We start from the raw sequence: 17027 nt of genomic DNA, 5'->3' as shown, positions 1-17027 counted from the left end.
CCTTAACTACGGAAGGATATTTCCCTGTTTTTATTGCCGGATAATGTTCCCACTAATAAAGTAAACATGAATAGCATTTAAACCCTTAGCTGCCTATAGTAATTTGTATATTTTTAATTAGTTGAGAGGAATGACACCTTAAACCTACATTTTGTACATATATGAATGGTTATAAATGGTTATTACGTTTTCCTAAAGAGTTAATTATTTCATTTTTAAAATCTCTCATTTATATATTTTAAAACTTACCAATATGTACCTTTTTCATGCAGTCTCGTCGCTTGGCATTTGTCGCCGAATGGTATCAGGAAGAGGCTGCCATAAATAAAACCTTCACACTATGGTATTATGTCGATGGCAATGCATTGGAAGTGGTAAGTCAACAGTTATTAATACTGTTTTGCAGATTTAAAAATATAATTTATTTTTTTACAGTATGACCCAAAGACAAAGAAAATGTTTTTACGTCGAACCAAAATGCCTGAACTAACAGAGAAAGACTTCTTTGTTGGCTCGAAAATTAATATATTCGGACGACAATTTGATATTGTGGATTATGCGGATGAGGCTACGAAAAATATTTTGGCCAAATATCGTAAAAGGTAAAATATATCAAATGAATTTAATTTGGATATAATAAATTAGATTTTTTAAATATTTTTTTTTTTAGAACTTTTATCATACTCAAGAATAGTGTGGTGCAACATTTGGGCAGAATATTGTGTTCATTAATTGAAAGTGATTTCAATATTAGTAAGGCCATGATGGTACAATTTACAGCGGATCAGATCAAGGCATTCTTGAAGGGCAAGGATGATGTGCAGTCGTCGTAAGTGTTCCTATATTTGTTGTTATCCTAGATGTTAAATAATATATTTGTATATTTTATATATTTCAGTATCCTCATGAGCCAATTATTGTCTGGTCCCGCCATAGGCCTGGAATTAATTGCCGACAATGCTGTGGAGAAAATAAAAAATTGCCAACAACAGACTAGGGAATGCATGAACGAAAATATACCACGTTCATTACGCTCGCTATTCGATAGAGAGGATATGCGTAATGGAATATATTGTTCTCAATCCGATGAAGAAGTTGTTCGGGTAAGAGAACGCAGTTTGAAATCAGTTTTGTTTTTAATTAATTGTTTTTTTCTTTCAGGATACACATTTCTTTTTCGAAAACGATTTCGATCTACAGAATACAGTACAATTGAATAATTCCACATTGTGTATTATAAAACCTCATGCCATTAAGGAAGGAAATTTGGGTAAAATTATTACGGAAATGACTGCGAATAATTTTAAAATAACTGCACTGAAAATGCATCTTTTGGAACGGGTAAATTGTGCGGAATTTTATGAAGTCTATAGAGGTGTTTTGCCGGATTATATTGTAAGTACTATGAAACAGGTTAAACTTTATTACACGTTCGGAATGACTTTTTGTTTAAACTGTTTAACTAAATGTAGGATTTTCTCAAACTGAGAGCCGGAGTTGATGGTAGTCCTTATAAAATAAATAAAAACAGTATTTATAGAGTAGTGATAGGGAATCTTAATAGACTAGCTGAAGGGACTTTTTATAACCGAGTATGAAGGTCATCTTTCATGAACATGTAGACGCACTGATTACCCCTGATTGTTGAGGACCTCTCTCAATTTTTTTAAATCTTCTTTTGATACCAAAAAGTTTCTCAGATCTTCCATTTATACTGGAGTGTTTTCAGAAAATAGTTTCTTTTATTTAAAAAATAATCGATAACTTTCTAAACATAAAATAATCTATATTTTTTTAAAAAAATAGCCAATGGTATCTCAATTGGCAAGTGGAACTTGTGTGGCATTAGAGATTATGTGTAATGATACCAGCAAATGCAGTTATGAAGAATTTCGTAAATTTTGTGGACCAATGGATCCGGTAAGTACATTTTATATTTCAATTATATTATTAATTTATTTTTATTGACTCTATATTTTTCTAGGAAATTGCCAAGTTACTCAGACCTCATACACTTCGAGCGAAATTTGGTTCCAGTAAAACTTTAAATGCCGTGCACTGTACCGATTTACCAGACGATACAGTTTTGGAGCTGCAATATCTTTTTAAAATACTTAGCTAAATTATAAACCAAAACAACACATCCAACGAACTACGCCCACCATAGAAAACAAATTTTAGTATATAATATATATTTTATTAAAGAAATATCTATCTACAATAAATTAAATAAAAACACAAATATATATTTTTTATGTTATTATAAAACACCTAACTTATAATACCTGTTTTTTTTAATTATAATTTAATAAGTGTACTTTTACTTGTGCTGGGTGTATCATCACTTTGTACCATTTCTCGGGTTTGTTGTTTTCCATTTATGAGAGGTATTTTCTCTGCAGCAACAACAACTTCCATTGACACTTGATAATCACTTTGTTCATATTGTCGTAGTTCATAATCATAGGCGAGATAGGTGTAGAGGACAATTGATACCACCATCATGACAGCATAGAAGAAAAATTCATCACTTTGCGTCCGAAACATATGCAGTTCGGTAATAATGACAACAATTAAATTACCAAATGCATTGTTGAGGAACCATGCTGCGGTCACAACGGATTTCATTGAGGCGGGGGCCTAGAAAGAGGAAATGTTAATTTTTAATTATTGAGATAAGCTAAAGGGAGTCTTTATAGAATAGCTAAAGAGATTCTTTATAGAAGAGATAACTGAAGGGAGACGAGCTGAAGGAAGTCTTTATAGACGAGATGAAGGAAGTCTTTATAGACGAGCTGAAGGAAGTCTTTATAGACGAGCTGAAGGGAGTCTTTATAGACGAGCTGAAGGGAGTCTTTATAGACGAGCTGAATGGAGTCTTTATAGACGAGCTGAGGGGAGTCTTTATAGACGAGCTGAAGGGAGTCTTTATAGACGAGCTGAAGAGAGTCTTTATAGACGAGCTGAAGAGAGTCTTTATAGACGAGCTGAAGGGAGTCTTTATAGACGAGCTGAAGAGAGTCTTTATAGACGAGCTGAAGAGAGTCCTTATAGACGAGCTGAAGAGAGTCTTTATAGACGAGCTGAAGGGAGTTTTTATAGGCGAGCTGAAGGGAGTCTTTATAGGCGAACTGAAGGGAGTCTTTACATATGGGAGAAAGAAAAAAATCTTTATAGTAATCAGTAACACCTTTTATTATTAAATAATCAACTAACCTGTGTAAAAGCAAACTGCAATCCCGGTATAGATAACAACAGCTCTCCCAACATTATGCAAATAAACTGGGGTACTTGCCACATAACATTTACCGATTTATAGGGCATTGACTATAGAAAAACAAAATAAGAAATCATTCGGTTAATAAATATTTAATTGTAGACCTTAAACATACTCACAAATATATAACGTTGTAAAATACCGGCTGATATAAATGAGAGCGCTGAAAATACTCCACCTACCGTAACACTGTGCAATGGTTTCAATTCATATTTAAATAGAAATTTCAGTAAAGGTCGTACAACATATTGCCACAGGGGTATTAAAATGAAGAGAAATATTGGTCCCATTGCTTTGGCTTGGTCGGGCTGAATTGTTAGACCATCAACAATGGTGGTGTTCATCAGCGATGCTTGAAATGTCCAACTGGAATCTTGTTGAGCCAATAATGCAAAGTAAATTGGCAGTGGAAGAAATAGTTTGACTAGCTGGAATGATATGAAAGCCGGGTACGTTTTAAAAATAATTAAATATAATATAGAATTGTGTGATTATTTGGAAAATAGTAACGAAGTGTAAATAGTAGTTCGCCGACATATTGCTTTAATAATACTAATTTAGATTCCCTTTCCAAATTTTAATTTTTCCTTCTCCTTACCTTCAATACTTTAGCCACGTCGCTTACAAATGATTCCTCGTAACGTCCCACGGCATAATGCAACCAATATGAAGGTTTCTTATCATCGGCTTTGCGATTCCAACGTTTACGCAATGCATGCTTAATACAGCCATAGAATTTTATTAAAATACTCTCTTCGGCCAACTTTTCGCTTTTATAATACAATCTGCCCAAGCTAAATGTTACTGAATCGAGAATTAACAATATTCATAATATAAAATTGATATTTTTTAAGTACTTACTCCATGCCATAAAAAACGACGAACCCAATGTACCAAACACCGCTGGATAACATTCATTTTTATTATAGCAATAGGTATTGGCTCGTATCATTGGCGGTATTATTTTACTCAAAAATATTCCAATATAATAGATTAAATAGTATAGAGAAAAATATTCGGCTAATTGTTTAGCTTGATCGGGCAGTTGAAATTGTATAGCACCCAAGGATGTAACACATGCACGAGTCGAACCATTTCCTATGGCTATCAGCAGCAAGGAGACGGATACTAAAAATCTAGAAAAAGGGTAGAAAAGTGTGAGAGATTAAAAAATTGGGCATTTTTATACGACCTGAAGTGAGTCTTTAGGGACGAACTGAAGGGGGTCTTTATAGACGAGCTGAATGGAGTCTTTACATACGAGCTGAAGCAGGGAGTCTTTACAGACGAGCTTAAGCAGTGAGTCTTTACAGACGAGCTGAATCAGGGAGCCTTTACAGAAGAGATGAAGCAGGGAGTTTTAATAGACAAGCTGAAGGGAGTCTTTATAGACGAGCTGAAGAGAGTCTTTTTAGACGAGCTGAAGAGAGTATTTATAGACGAGCTGAAGAGAGTCTTTATAGACGAGCTGAAGAGAGTCTTTATAGACGAGCTGAAGAGAGTCTTTATAGACGAGCTGAAGAGAGTCTTTATAGACGAGCTGAAGAGAGTCTTTATAGACGAGCTGAAGAGAGTCTTTATAGACGAGCTGAAGAGTGTCTTTATAGACGAGCTGAAGAGAGTCTTTATAGACGAGCTGAAGAGAACCCTTATAGACGACCTAAAGGAGTCTTTACCCAGCTAACAATTTGTTCCAAATTTGGAATGATACTATTCCAATTCTAATGCCGAATTTGTACCGAAATAGGAACAAAATTGTGTGGATGTGCCCACAAATTCGGAAAGTTTTGTCGAAAAAAAAAATCGGAATGAACATTTGAGTATTCGTAAAGGAACTCGGGTGAAATAAAGGGACATTTTAAAAGGAATTTCGATTTTCTGTACAAATTTGGACAAAACTCTGAAGGAATATTCGAAAATAGGAGCGTTTTGGGATAATTTTTCGGAAATTCTAAAAATCGGAATATTATCGGTGTTTATAGTCCCTTATAGCCTAGACAGACGACAGCCTTAATTTGCATTAACAGCCTTAATTCAAATTAACTTGTACATTATCCTCATTTTTAGGTGTTGTTAATGCACAAAATCAAACTGAATTTATACTGAATTAGGCAATTTCAATATGGCAATGCTGTCGAAAATTAATTGTTTCTTGTCAAATTTATTTGTATTTCTGAAAATAAAAATAAGAAATGAAGGCAAATTTTAACCATTTTGTAAATTGGGAGCTGTTTTGCTAAAATCATAGTTGCTATTCCTCCTTTATGTCATGTATCAATTTCCTAAAGATGAAATCCCGAAAAATATCGGAGCAAGTGTAAAAAAATGTCATCCTACACACAGACAAACAATTGTTTTGAAGCAAAAAACTGTTTCGTAAATGCAGAAACTCTCGTCTGTCAGGGGTAAATATTAATTCAAATTAAGAACTTTTTAATGCAAATTAAGGCCGTCGTCTGTCTATGGTATTAGACTGCCAAAAATCAAATTTCTTTTTTTTTCAATTTTCCTTTTGGAGTATGTGCCGATGACTCGAAAATTGATCGGAGAAACAGTAGACAATATTGAAAATATATAGTCAACTCTCTTCTGAAATGTTTCTGTGTTTTTTAAATAAACACTATTAAATTTCCCTCCACAGTATTTGCAGATTACTCGGAATATATCGGGAAAAAAACTTTAGACAATTCCGAAAAAAATCTGGTATTGAGCACTTGCAAAAATTTTTGGCTGTGTATAGACCAACTTAGGGAAGTATTTACTGACGAGATTATTAAATACGCTATATGTCATATCATTATTTGTATTGAGTAAATAAATAAAAATAAATATATACTTACATCAATGAAACTCCAGCATATGGCAGTGATGTAAACACCAACAGAATCCAACCAAAGGCATAAATGATATAAAATCCATTTATAGTCCTTATATTACCAATATAACTATCCGCAAGTATAGCTCCAAAGATGGGACAAAATTGGCCAAAGAAATTAAAGACATGCAGTAGTACGGTGGACAGACTTTCGCTGAAGTATAAATCATCGCGCAAATACAATGCCAATATTGCTGAAAACAAAACAGAAAAAATAAACAAATATGCAAATTATAAACAAATTTCGTAAAAAAATGTCAGTGAACTTCTTATAAAGTAGATTTTTGGATTTTACAATTTTATGAAACAAAAATATAATTCATCATCAGCAAACTGATAATATTTTGTTCCAGAAAAATTATTCCTTTATTTGTTGACCTATAATGCAAATATTATAAAGATGAATTGTTGCAAATTACACAGATAAGGTAATATGCGTCCCAGTCAATTTTCTCATGCGATCTGGAAATATATTACCTATACTTTAATAATTGTTGTTTTGGGTTTGAGTGAGATAATTGTAAGTAGGTCTTGGATATGCACGAGTTAGTAGGTAATGTTTTTATTTTTAAATATTTATTTTAAAAAGGAACATCTTTTACAACTATTATTTTTTTCATTTCCCCAGATGATCTACAGTTCAAAATGCATGATACATGTTTGTCTTAAAAAAAAAACAACAACAAGAGCAACTGATAATGTTCATGGTATCGATCAATGCAAAAACATTGCAAATAGACATGTGACGTCAGAATGTCTGCTAATTTGATTTTGTAGAATTTCGATTTTAAAGAGGTTGTTTGTTATAGTTTTCTGGGAAGTGTAAAATGTAGTACATAGTAAAATAAAGGGAAATGATAATAATTGCAATGTAATTGTTAGCTTCTTTGTTCTTAATTTCCTACCACAATTTTAGCCATGCTTCAGCTTTAAAATGATCCAAAAGATCTTGGTGACACAATTGGGGGAGCCAATAGCAATTTCATTGACATCGATGTCTAATAGGTCAAACGAGCGTAGATTTTTTAACAAATATGTTATTTTATATAAAAGATTGTAGATTTTTTTAATAATATTTTTTAAAATACCAATATTTTTTAAGTACCAAAAAAACGCGTAGATTTTTAAAGACTATTTTCTAAAGGACCAAAAGAGCGTAGATTTGTTAAGAAAAATTTTCTAAAGGACCAAAAGATAGTAGATTTTTAAAAGAATATTTTTCAAAAGAGCGTATGCGTAGATTTTTTTAAAGCACCAAACGAGCGTAGATTTTTTGAGGAACATTTTTTAAAAGACCAAAAGCTCTAAGATTTTTTTAAAAATATTTTTAAAAGGACCAAAAGGTCGTAGATTTTTTGAAGAATATTTTTTAAAGGCCCAAGTTCGTAGATTTTTTGAGAAATATTTTTTGAAGGGTTCAAAAGAGCGTAGATTTTTTAAAGAACATTTTATAAAGGACCAAGAGGCCGTATATTTAAAGACTATTTTCTAAAGGACAACAAGAGCGTAGATTTTTTAAAGAAAATGTTATAAAGGACCAAAAAAGCATAGATTTTTGAAAGAATATTTTCTAAAGAACCAAAAGAGCGTACATTTTTTAAACAATTGAGGGCAGATTTTTATAGACAAATGTTAAACGGTCAAGAAAGCGTAGATTTTTTAATACTATTTTCTAAAATACCAAATCTATAATATATTTTTGCATAATTAATTACTTACTTCGAATACCATTTGCAGCAAAGGCCTCAAACAATTTGGTCATCAAGATAAATACAATGGCAATTGGATATTTGGGTCGCCGGTGTGAGCGTAACACTGTGACAAGGCCATAACCGCCGGGTTTAAGTTTTCCGGTTTTCAAATTTAGCTGTGATGTTATATCAGGTTCATTGTCATCTTTTATTGTTAGCAAACCCAAAGCAGGCAAAGCTTAACGTTTTTTTTTTTTTTTTTTTTTTTTAAGCAATAGATGATAGACGAAGATAAAACGAAAACATACAGACAATATAAGGAAAATAATTATAAATATTTAAATTTTCATTTTGTCTTATCTGTGATGATTATCAAAATAAAACAGATTTTGTTCTGTTATCATTTCTGGGTCAACACTCTACTACTTACTCTCCTCACTTGCCAATTGGGAGGCCCGAAACATTATAGTTGTCTCCAAAAACGACGAAACAAATAAAATGTTTTATTTGGACGTAAAGTAAATAAAACAAACACACATACACGTACAATGTTTAGACGGATAGACCTTCCGTATGGGTTTTTTCAATTCTATTCGAAATATAACCACTTGTCTAAATGTTATAAAGCAAATGCTGTCAACCACAAATGTAATAATGGTGATTTGCTTTTAATGCTTGGTTGCCCCCACAATTGTTGTTGTTTTTATTTTACTATTTGGTATCCAATTTCAAAATGTTTTTAATTTTTACTATAGTATATTTTTATTAGAATTTTTTTCAAGGAATGGAAAACACTTTTCATAAATTCTTTTCCGTTTATGATGTGATTCTTTTATATGTTAATAGTTTTTTATATTCTTTGTATATAAAACAATCGTATTTATTGTTTTTCAATTCAAATCAAAGCGTTCGTTTCTTTTTGTCCCGCTGTTATTGCACCGCATCTTTTTGTGTATGGCTCCAGCACTCGCGCCCTACTAATTTGATGGTTTTTTACTTTTCACTGATTTTGTCGTACTGCCTGCCTGCCTGACCAGATAATCTGTTAGTATCTCTTCTCGGTTCTGACTCGGATGTTGGCGACTTTCATTCGTCGTTCATTTTGAGAAATATGTTAGAATGTAACAGTTGGGGGGAAAATAAGGCAAGTTAATAAATTTTGTTTTAAGGAAACAAATCTGAATATTTTTTTTTTCAAATTTTAAATTATCAATTGATCAAATGTTGATATTAATTTTTAAAGACCACATATTTTTGTACTTTCTCTCACTCGAGTAGAAATACCCAGTTAATAATACCACATATACATAATCAGTGTTTCGAAAGATGTTTTGTTGTTCGGGTTGCTCGATGCTGGAACTATTTACCTATAGAATTGCGCATATTCTCACACTCGAACAATGCATTCCGTTTAAAACTTAGAATGTACTTGTCTTCGTAGTATTATTTAATATTAGCCAATAACGAAAAATTGCTTAAATTACTGTTTTTAGTCCGAAGCATCTATATGTAACATTGGGTAATGTTTTTGCCAATTAATTAATTTTTATATTGTATATCTGTTTGAAAAATTGTTGAATGTAAATAAAGGCTGGGGAGCCAACAATAGGAAAATGTTAAATTTATTTCAGGTTTATTAACTGTGTAATATATTTTTTGGCCATGAAGGCTTTTGTATTACTGAATAATTAAATAAAATAAAAATAAATAAAATAAAATAAGTGAATTTTTTAAGAATACCTTTTTTAACCCACCAAGAGTGGATTTTTTTGAAGAAAGTATTTTCAGCACCCAACAGAAGTGTAAATTTTTTAAAGAAATTATTTTTAGAACTTCTCAAATCTCAAAGCATAATCGAATCGTAGATTTTCTTAAGAATTTGTTTTAAAATATTTTTTCAAAAACCAGAATATTTTTTCCACCAGAGACGTAGATTTAATTAAGAATGTTTTTTCAACACCCAACAGAAATGTAGATTGTTAAAGAATATTTTTTTAAACACCCAACATTTAAGGCTCTTGGAAGACGAAAATCTTATTTGTAAAAATCTTGGATATAATCCACCACATAGGGTCCCATTTTCAGGATTTTGAAGGCTTAACCATATTTTCAATTTCGAAATGGCTATAATTTGGCGTCCCTGATTCCTGGTGAATAAAAAACTTCTTCCCAAAAATGATAAATTGAACACTACCTACATAAATACAATTAAAAGCCTATAGATGCAACTTGAAGTCCTACCACAATTTCCCAACACCCCTCATATGAGAAATGCATACTCAATTCATAGCTTTTACAAAACCGTTTATACGATCCCTTAGCTACTCTCATTATTCCCACGATTACTGTTCGGTGTGTTATCTGTGTTATTTGAAGTTATCTCGCTCGTGGTCTTTACTCGTTTGATGTCTCATATTCGCATTACTTTCATTTTTGTTGATACGAATTTGTATTTGCATGTAGCTCTATTGTCTGAGCTTGCATCTCTGTAAGAATTTATTTATTTAACAAAGTTAAAGAAAATATGTTATGCAAATATACATACATACATACAGACATACATTTTAGCAAGCACATGTGTTTGTATGTTTGAGCACCACAACTGTGACCAGGTAATCCAATTACAAAAAAAAAAAAAAAATAATTCTAAGATAAAATGTTTTCTGTTTTTTTTTTTTTTTTTTTTTTGTAAAGGTAGATAAAAGTAAGGGGTTTGTAATATGTATAGGTGAAAATTGTCATTGATTGTAGTATTTTATTTCTGGAATAAAGAAATGCTATTTTGTTGTTAATAATTTACCACAAATGTCAAGCATTTTGTCATTTTAGAAGTGTTTATTAGGCGGTCATATTGAGGCATATAGCGAAAGTGTTTTTGTTATTGAGTAATATAAAATATTTTTTAAGATTTGAAAATTGGAGAAAAAATAACATGTATTATCTAATTTGGCGCCACGGTTATTTTAAAGGAAAAATCGCTGGCCTTATCTGGGTTATAGAGAGATTCACATTCACAAATAATATAGTTTTCAAAATATGTGTGTCAGGAAATGTGAACGCATGTCCTTGACAGATGGGAAATTTGTACGTTATTGAAATAATTTGCTGTAAAAATGTAATCAACTCAAAATATTCCAAGATCTTCTTTATTTCATTCTTATTTTTATTACAAACGTGATACGAAAAATATTTCCATTATGAGATAACCTTTCTTTTGTGTTTACCTTCGACTGAATGGGAAAATTTTCTGCTAGTTTTCGAAAAATCTGCAAAAGTAGACTACACCACCCTGGTGTGATTGTATCCAAAGAGAACTATAGGTACATATTTTTTAAAAAAAAAATTATTCAGGACCTAACGGATCCATAAGTAGGGATTTTTTTAATATTATTATAGAGATTATATTAAAAGATTATAAAACCGAAAATTGGGGGTACCATTATATGGGTTAGATTATTTTACAGATTTAGTTTGCCGATTGGCTTAATTATAATCGAACTGAAGTGGATATTCCAAATGATATTAAAACCGATATTTTGGAATATCCATATTTTCTCAAAATTACCCACAACAAATATATCACATTTATAGGTATTCCTAGCTATCAATTGTTATTAAATATTTTTCTTTTTTTTAATATTTCTTTCCGAACCCGGCTTTTTCTTGTTTGCCTTGCATTGACATGTGACTGGAAAGATAATCAAATACATGTAAATAAATAAATCATCTTTTTGTGCCGTCTGGTAAAGTTTTCTTGGTGTGTTTGCTGATAAGGACATGAACATCATTGATCCAAAGTCACATGACATGCGGTAATGCCTTCATGATTACAGTTGACATCCCAATGAATAATAAAGAAAATGAATTTTCCTGTATTTATTTATTAAATGGTGGTAGCCTCTGGTCAAAGCAAATCGTCTTAAACATGCATACATTGACTGACCATTGTTCGAAAAACTAAAAAGAGGGGGAGACTGTTGAGAACCTAAATTGTAACTGGTGCTGCAATAAGGAAATACTGCCATAACGTCTGTACTGGTAATATGTTGTTATAGCCACAAAGTAAACCCAATGTATATGACGGATTCTGCTCTGTTCGCATTGAATTTTTATATATATTCTATGTATATACCTAATTACGATCAAAAGCGTAAACGTAGTGTTAAATATCGTATATATTTTATCCTTGGTCGTCGTCACGTTGGGTTATATGTAAAATTGAATAATTTTTTTTAACTAACAGTACTACAAAGATCCATTAAATTATTTCGGTAAAAATCTTTAAATAAAATCTATAAACCCTTACATCAAAAATAAAATAACAACATCACTTTTGTGTATATTTTAAAAAATCATTTATTTAAACTAAAATATTTGCAATAGGGTATTCTCTCTCATTTCATAAATCATAAATTTATTATACTGATGACATACTTTAATGAAATTAAATCGTTTTCGTGATGCACGCTTATGAGGGAATGAAGAAAATAAAATGTTATTGAAACATTAGTACCTGGAGATTGGATATCCATAATTGAACAAAGGTTCATTCAACTGAGAAGACGTTACAAATGAGAACAAGGAAGGGGGTGGTGGTATTGTTTGTTTGTCTCTTTAGAAATAATTTAATCGAAACCCCAAACAAAAATGAAATAACCTTACAAACATATCTGTCTCTACAGAAGAAATTTTACACCAATTTCTTGGCCTCAAAGAAACTCTTCAAATGTCTCATTTGCCAGAAGCCCATACAGACAAGGACAACAGTTTGGGCAACAGACCACCACAACACACGCGAGTTGGTACTTTCACTTGTCTGACGGAAACGTTCTTCACGATAACGTTGATAATTCTGTTCCTTTGTGATTTGGTCAACTTGATCCAACAGCTGGCGGATACGCAACTGCAATTCGGTTAGCTTTTCTTTTTGTGCTACGCTGGCATAATCGATGGCATGTTCACCAACTTGAATGTCCAAATGGACACGTAGCTGGGCACCACTGAACCATGATGTACTGTTCGAGTACATACAGATGACATGTTCACCGGGTGTGTGGGATGTGAAAGAGATGCGGCCTTCTGAACTGTAGACACGAGATAAAATAATTTTGTCATCGCTGTCGCGTACTTCGACATGCATGCCAATACCAGGCGATGAGGGCATAAAACCATTGGAACGGGGATCATACAGCTCCACTTTGTAATTGACTGTAAGTAGAAATTCGAGATAGTATTAGATTATTGAATTATGTCTTCGTTGCTATTTCTGGAATAATTACCTATGACAGTGGTCTCATCGGGTACCTCTTCGATGAAGCATTTACGTTCTGTTTCGGCAATGTGGAAGTATAAACCAAATACGCTATTACAAGCGCTAATTAGCAACAACAAGGCTATAAATTGTTTAAACATTTTATCGTTGTATTATTTGTAAATTTCGGTATTTTTCTAAAACAATTTTACTCGACACGTCATGAAAAAATACAATTCTAGAAGAAGAAGAAGAATTGTCAAAGATATATGACAACGTCGTTTGTATGTATGAGGCACGTACCTAAATGCAAGCGTACGCGTAGGATTCAACTCAAAAATTAAATACATCGTTTTATATGAATGTTTTAGTACACTTATATTTAACTGAATTTGGTGAACCACCCAGTGGTTTTATTTTTTTTTTTATTGTGGAGCTTAAAACGGCATAAAAACTAGTCGTGCAGAACAGGAACATACCAATAGTTGTAATAATAATAAAGCATAAAAAATTGTTTCTTCCCTGTTCTGTCCATATGTGAGTATTGTTGTAATATTTGATAGGAGAAATATAAAGAAGAACTGTAATTAGGTAGCAGCAGCTGCATATACCAAAGAGTAATTTACTTTGAATTACCCTGTGTTTAAAATTCACTTTGAATTGCCCTGTGATATATGCAGCTGCTGCTGTCAAAACATATTTTGTTGACGTATTTGACATATTGGTCGATAGGATACTGTAGTAGTGAACCACTTGAACAAGTTATTTATTTTAATAATAACTACTTAAAATAGTTTAATTTTCCAATATGTCACTGACATTTTTAATTGGCTGTGCTACGGCAGTGTTTGTTATACTCCTGACTCTGCTATATTTGCAAAAGAAAAGGCAACCTCAAGGTAGGTGGTTTGTTGTGAATACAGCAATAACAACAACAATGTTATTGCCAACTTAGCTATTTCTTAATTTTGTCATGGTTTTCTAGGAGAAGCAAAACCACAGCAACAACAACAACGTGGTGTACCACAACGAGCCCAGGAAGGTGTACCCAGGAGGGCACAAATTGTACGCAATCAACGTAATCGTTTGCGACAAAATGCAGCCGCACCTGCTGCTGCCCAAGACAATGCTGGAGCTCAAAACAATGACAGCGATGATGACAATGACCAAGGAGAAATTCCCCAAGGTGCTGTTTTGGATGAAAAGATGGGCGCAAAGAAACGTGCAAAAATGGAAGCCAAGGAGGCTAAGCGTCAGATGCGTGAACAAGAAATGAAAATGCGTGAAGAGAAGAAGGCCAAGGATGCCAAATTGGAAGAGGAACGTAAAAAGCTGGAGGAACAAGAAGCCGAATTGGAACGTAAAAAAGAAGAAGCTGAACGTTTGGCCCGCGAAGAGCAGGAACGTCGTGAACATGAAGAATATCTGAAAATGAAGGCAGCCTTTAGTGTGGAAGAGGAAGGTTTCGAAGAAGACGATGAGGAAAAGGAAAATCTACTGGCCGATTTCATTAAATACATTAAAGACAACAAAGTTGTGGTTTTAGAAGATCTAGCTACAGAATTCAAACTGAAGACCCAACAGACTATTGAACGCATACAAGAATTACAGGCAAATGGCACCATAACTGGTGTCATTGACGATCGTGGTAAGTTCATTTATATCTCCGAGGAAGAACTTGAATCGGTGGCCAAATTCATTAGGCAAAGAGGTAGAGTTTCGATACAAGAATTGGCCGAGAGTAGTAATAAATTGATAAATTTGACACCTGTTGCTACCAGTTAAGCTCGCTGCACTCGACTTGCAATTAAGGGTAATATTGTAAAAAAGAAATAAAAATGTGTAATAGTTTGTATGGATAGTTAATGTTTTGGTTTTTATTACAGTTGTTATATAAAAATATATATATCTATATATCATATATTAAAACAAATGTATTTTTGTTAGTGTATATATATGAACAAAAATAAAATACACTTTAGGAAATCGAAATCAAAAGTACCCACAATTTGGCTAACAAAATTATTTAGTCATCCATATCATCGTAATCATCTTCCATGTCCATATCATCTTCGTCTTCATCTTCACTGGTCTCGTCGGGATCATTGCTTTGCAATTGACATTTGGGACAGTTGCACACAAAAATGTAATTTTCTTTGAGAATCTAAATGAAAATGAATATTGGCAATTATTTAGATATTTGTAATCGTGCCTTTGCTACCCACCTTTTGCCGGGAATGTCTACTTCTCTCCAGCTGACATTCATCTAAATATGAAATACATATTTCCTCGCCGGGCTGTATATCCCGGGTGGCCTTCATTACCACAATATCATTGGAATAGGGAAATGTTGATTGAGCATTGGGTACACAACTATGATTTATTTTACTTTGTAATAGATAAAGTCCAGAGCCTTCATTGTTTAAGAATTCGCCAGCGACTAGATGAACGATAAAAAGTTAATGTTATATTAAAAGCCATTTAATGGGGAATACTTGTCGCACTTACATTCTGATACTTTATTGTAAAGATCATCAATATATTCATCCAATTTGGCTTTATCCTCTTCGGGCATAGGTAAATCGGATACCTTTTTTACCCATTCTGCTAAGACACTTGTGGCTACACCTTGACTGTTTGTACCTACCAAACCCATTAGAGTTTTGAAAGCTTCGGGGGTTGTGAACTGTAAATAAAATAAATTAATATTCTAAGGCAAAATTCAAATTATCTATGATTCTTACCATTTGAAAGTCATCACCCTGAAAAGCCACACAAAAGGCCGCATATAATTGCTCCATTTGTTGTTCGAAATTTTCACCCAACATTTTGTGGTAAATTTGTTGTTCTTTGTTAACAATCAAAGCCTGGAATGATTGCAGTGATTCCAAGAACTCAGGTTTGTTTGAAGACTGTTGATACATTGCCATAAGGCGTACCAACAACATTATGGTACCAGTCTCTGGGGGATAATGCATTTTTCTGAAAAATAAATAAAATGTTTAAATAGATTTCCTTATAAAATATTAAATATGTAACCTACTTCCATATTTCATTCAAACGATTTATGGGATGCGAATCATCTTGTCGGAAATTACCCATACAGCCGACACGATGATATTTCTTCAACGCTTCAACACGGCAATCTTCCGAACAATAACGTATCTTACAGTTAGGGCAGACGGTAAATTGTTCCAGCCATTGCTTGGTGGGATCATGCTCTGTCAGAGGTACCACAAGTGTTTGGTTGCTGGCCAAGCGACGTACATTTTCTGTCACCGTCTCCAGTGGTCGCATACAATGATCACAGGCAGCATAACCATATGCAGCATTCCATGAAAATTGACAGGAAACAAATGGTTCTTCTTCGAATATGGTATCACCAGCATTGATAAGTTTTGCCGCAACCATAGCACGACCCTGTAAATGGAATGTTATTAGCAAAATGTATTTTCATTGTTATAATGGGTAGTTTTACCTTCCCTGGTATATCTTTTATCTCAAAGGAATTCATATTCGATTATTGTTCCTGGACCACCACAATTGTTTTGATTTTGTTGGTGCGGTCTTGCATGTGCTCAACTTTCCCAAGGGTGATTTTGTATTTTAGAACTTTTTTATGCAACACTGTGATGTTAGAATTTTTAGTACAGTGTGTGACATAAGTGTTGTTACATATTTAAATTATTTGCAATTCTTGGGAATCATTGCATTGATTGTATTTGACAGTTTAATATGGATTGTCAAAGGCAGTGTCATGATGATATAGCTTTCCTTTAAAATTCAGTTTTTCAACATATTTATTTGTTATTGTCTTCTAATAAATAATTTTTTACAATTTAGCCTTTATTTTTTTCCAAAAAGCTGTTATTTGTCTGACTGATAAAGACTTTAATTTTTTATTCACTTTGGACTGATAACGTATGGCATCAA

General features: G+C 32.8%; 5 protein-coding genes across 5 annotated transcripts; 2 read left to right on the top strand and 3 right to left on the bottom strand.

The window, feature by feature from the left end:
* Positions 1-266: 266 nt before the first annotated feature.
* Positions 267-2124, top strand: LOC133329155 (nucleoside diphosphate kinase 7). Its single transcript, XM_061537649.1, has 7 exons — positions 267-374; positions 436-602; positions 671-829; positions 899-1103; positions 1162-1395; positions 1807-1920; positions 1985-2124. Exons 1-7 carry the CDS (start codon positions 267-269, stop codon positions 2120-2122), a joined length of 1125 nt encoding a protein of 374 aa, XP_061393633.1. The 3' UTR covers positions 2123-2124.
* Positions 2125-2298: 174 nt separating this feature from the next.
* On the bottom strand, positions 2299-8319 carry LOC133329154 (peptide transporter family 1). Its single transcript, XM_061537648.1, has 8 exons — positions 8274-8319; positions 7872-8081; positions 6118-6346; positions 4139-4413; positions 3876-4081; positions 3397-3705; positions 3217-3327; positions 2299-2640 (listed from the first exon to the last, which is right to left on the bottom strand). Exons 1-8 carry the CDS (start codon positions 8305-8307, stop codon positions 2299-2301), a joined length of 1716 nt encoding a protein of 571 aa, XP_061393632.1. The 5' UTR covers positions 8308-8319.
* A 4204-nt stretch (positions 8320-12523) lies between these two features.
* On the bottom strand, positions 12524-13267 carry LOC133329163 (transmembrane emp24 domain-containing protein eca). The gene is made up of 2 exons (XM_061537656.1): positions 13123-13267; positions 12524-13051 (listed from the first exon to the last, which is right to left on the bottom strand). The coding sequence occupies exons 1-2, from the start codon at positions 13253-13255 to the stop codon at positions 12534-12536; spliced, it is 651 nt and encodes a 216-aa protein (XP_061393640.1). The 5' UTR covers positions 13256-13267; the 3' UTR covers positions 12524-12533.
* Positions 13268-13902: 635 nt separating this feature from the next.
* LOC133329160 (DDRGK domain-containing protein 1) lies at positions 13903-14879 on the top strand. Its single transcript, XM_061537654.1, has 2 exons — positions 13903-13993; positions 14080-14879. The coding sequence occupies exons 1-2, from the start codon at positions 13903-13905 to the stop codon at positions 14877-14879; spliced, it is 891 nt and encodes a 296-aa protein (XP_061393638.1).
* A 239-nt stretch (positions 14880-15118) lies between these two features.
* Positions 15119-16626, bottom strand: LOC133329158 (histone-lysine N-trimethyltransferase SMYD5). Its single transcript, XM_061537652.1, has 6 exons — positions 16573-16626; positions 16138-16514; positions 15839-16076; positions 15603-15780; positions 15320-15534; positions 15119-15258 (listed from the first exon to the last, which is right to left on the bottom strand). The coding sequence occupies exons 1-6, from the start codon at positions 16606-16608 to the stop codon at positions 15121-15123; spliced, it is 1182 nt and encodes a 393-aa protein (XP_061393636.1). The 5' UTR covers positions 16609-16626; the 3' UTR covers positions 15119-15120.
* Between the last annotated feature and the right edge of the window lie 401 nt (positions 16627-17027).

The sequence above is a fragment of the Musca vetustissima genome, unplaced genomic scaffold (genome assembly GCF_032173495.1).
Source record: "Musca vetustissima isolate MV318-11 ecotype Yass unplaced genomic scaffold, APGP_CSIRO_Mvet_v1 utg11440, whole genome shotgun sequence".
NCBI classification, from domain to species: domain Eukaryota; kingdom Metazoa; phylum Arthropoda; class Insecta; order Diptera; family Muscidae; genus Musca; species Musca vetustissima.
Note: the sequence above shows the minus strand (reverse complement) of the source record. Positions and strands in the feature narration are given on the sequence as shown.

Excerpts from the sequence above, each read along its gene's own strand:
- LOC133329154 (XM_061537648.1), bottom strand. The coding sequence starts at position 8,307 with ATGTTTCGGGCCTCCCAATTGGCAAGTGAGGAGA. Across the intron at positions 4,414-6,117 it reads TATGCTGGAGTTTCATTGAT|ATTTTTAGTATCCGTCTCCT; the intron begins GTAAGTATATAT and ends CCCTTTTTCTAG. Across the intron at positions 4,082-4,138 it reads GTCGTTTTTTATGGCATGGA|TAACATTTAGCTTGGGCAGA; the intron begins GTAAGTACTTAA and ends TTCTCGATTCAG.
- LOC133329158 (XM_061537652.1), bottom strand. The coding sequence starts at position 16,608 with ATGAATTCCTTTGAGATAAAAGATATACCAGGGAAG. Across the intron at positions 15,781-15,838 it reads AGGGTGATGACTTTCAAATG|TTCACAACCCCCGAAGCTTT; the intron begins GTAAGAATCATA and ends TTTTATTTACAG. Across the intron at positions 15,535-15,602 it reads TTACAATAAAGTATCAGAAT|TCGCTGGCGAATTCTTAAAC; the intron begins GTAAGTGCGACA and ends TCGTTCATCTAG.
- LOC133329160 (XM_061537654.1), top strand. The coding sequence starts at position 13,903 with ATGTCACTGACATTTTTAATTGGCTGTGCTACGGCAGTGTTTGTTATA. Across the intron at positions 13,994-14,079 it reads AAAGAAAAGGCAACCTCAAG|GAGAAGCAAAACCACAGCAA; the intron begins GTAGGTGGTTTG and ends ATGGTTTTCTAG.
- LOC133329163 (XM_061537656.1), bottom strand. The coding sequence starts at position 13,255 with ATGTTTAAACAATTTATAGCCTTGTTGTTGCTAATTAGCGCTTGTAAT. Across the intron at positions 13,052-13,122 it reads CGATGAGACCACTGTCATAG|TCAATTACAAAGTGGAGCTG; the intron begins GTAATTATTCCA and ends TTCTACTTACAG.
- LOC133329155 (XM_061537649.1), top strand. The coding sequence starts at position 267 with ATGCAGTCTCGTCGCTTGGCATTTGTCGCCGAATGGTATCAGGAAGAG. Across the intron at positions 603-670 it reads TTGGCCAAATATCGTAAAAG|AACTTTTATCATACTCAAGA; the intron begins GTAAAATATATC and ends TTTTTTTTTTAG. Across the intron at positions 1,396-1,806 it reads GTGTTTTGCCGGATTATATT|CCAATGGTATCTCAATTGGC; the intron begins GTAAGTACTATG and ends TTAAAAAAATAG.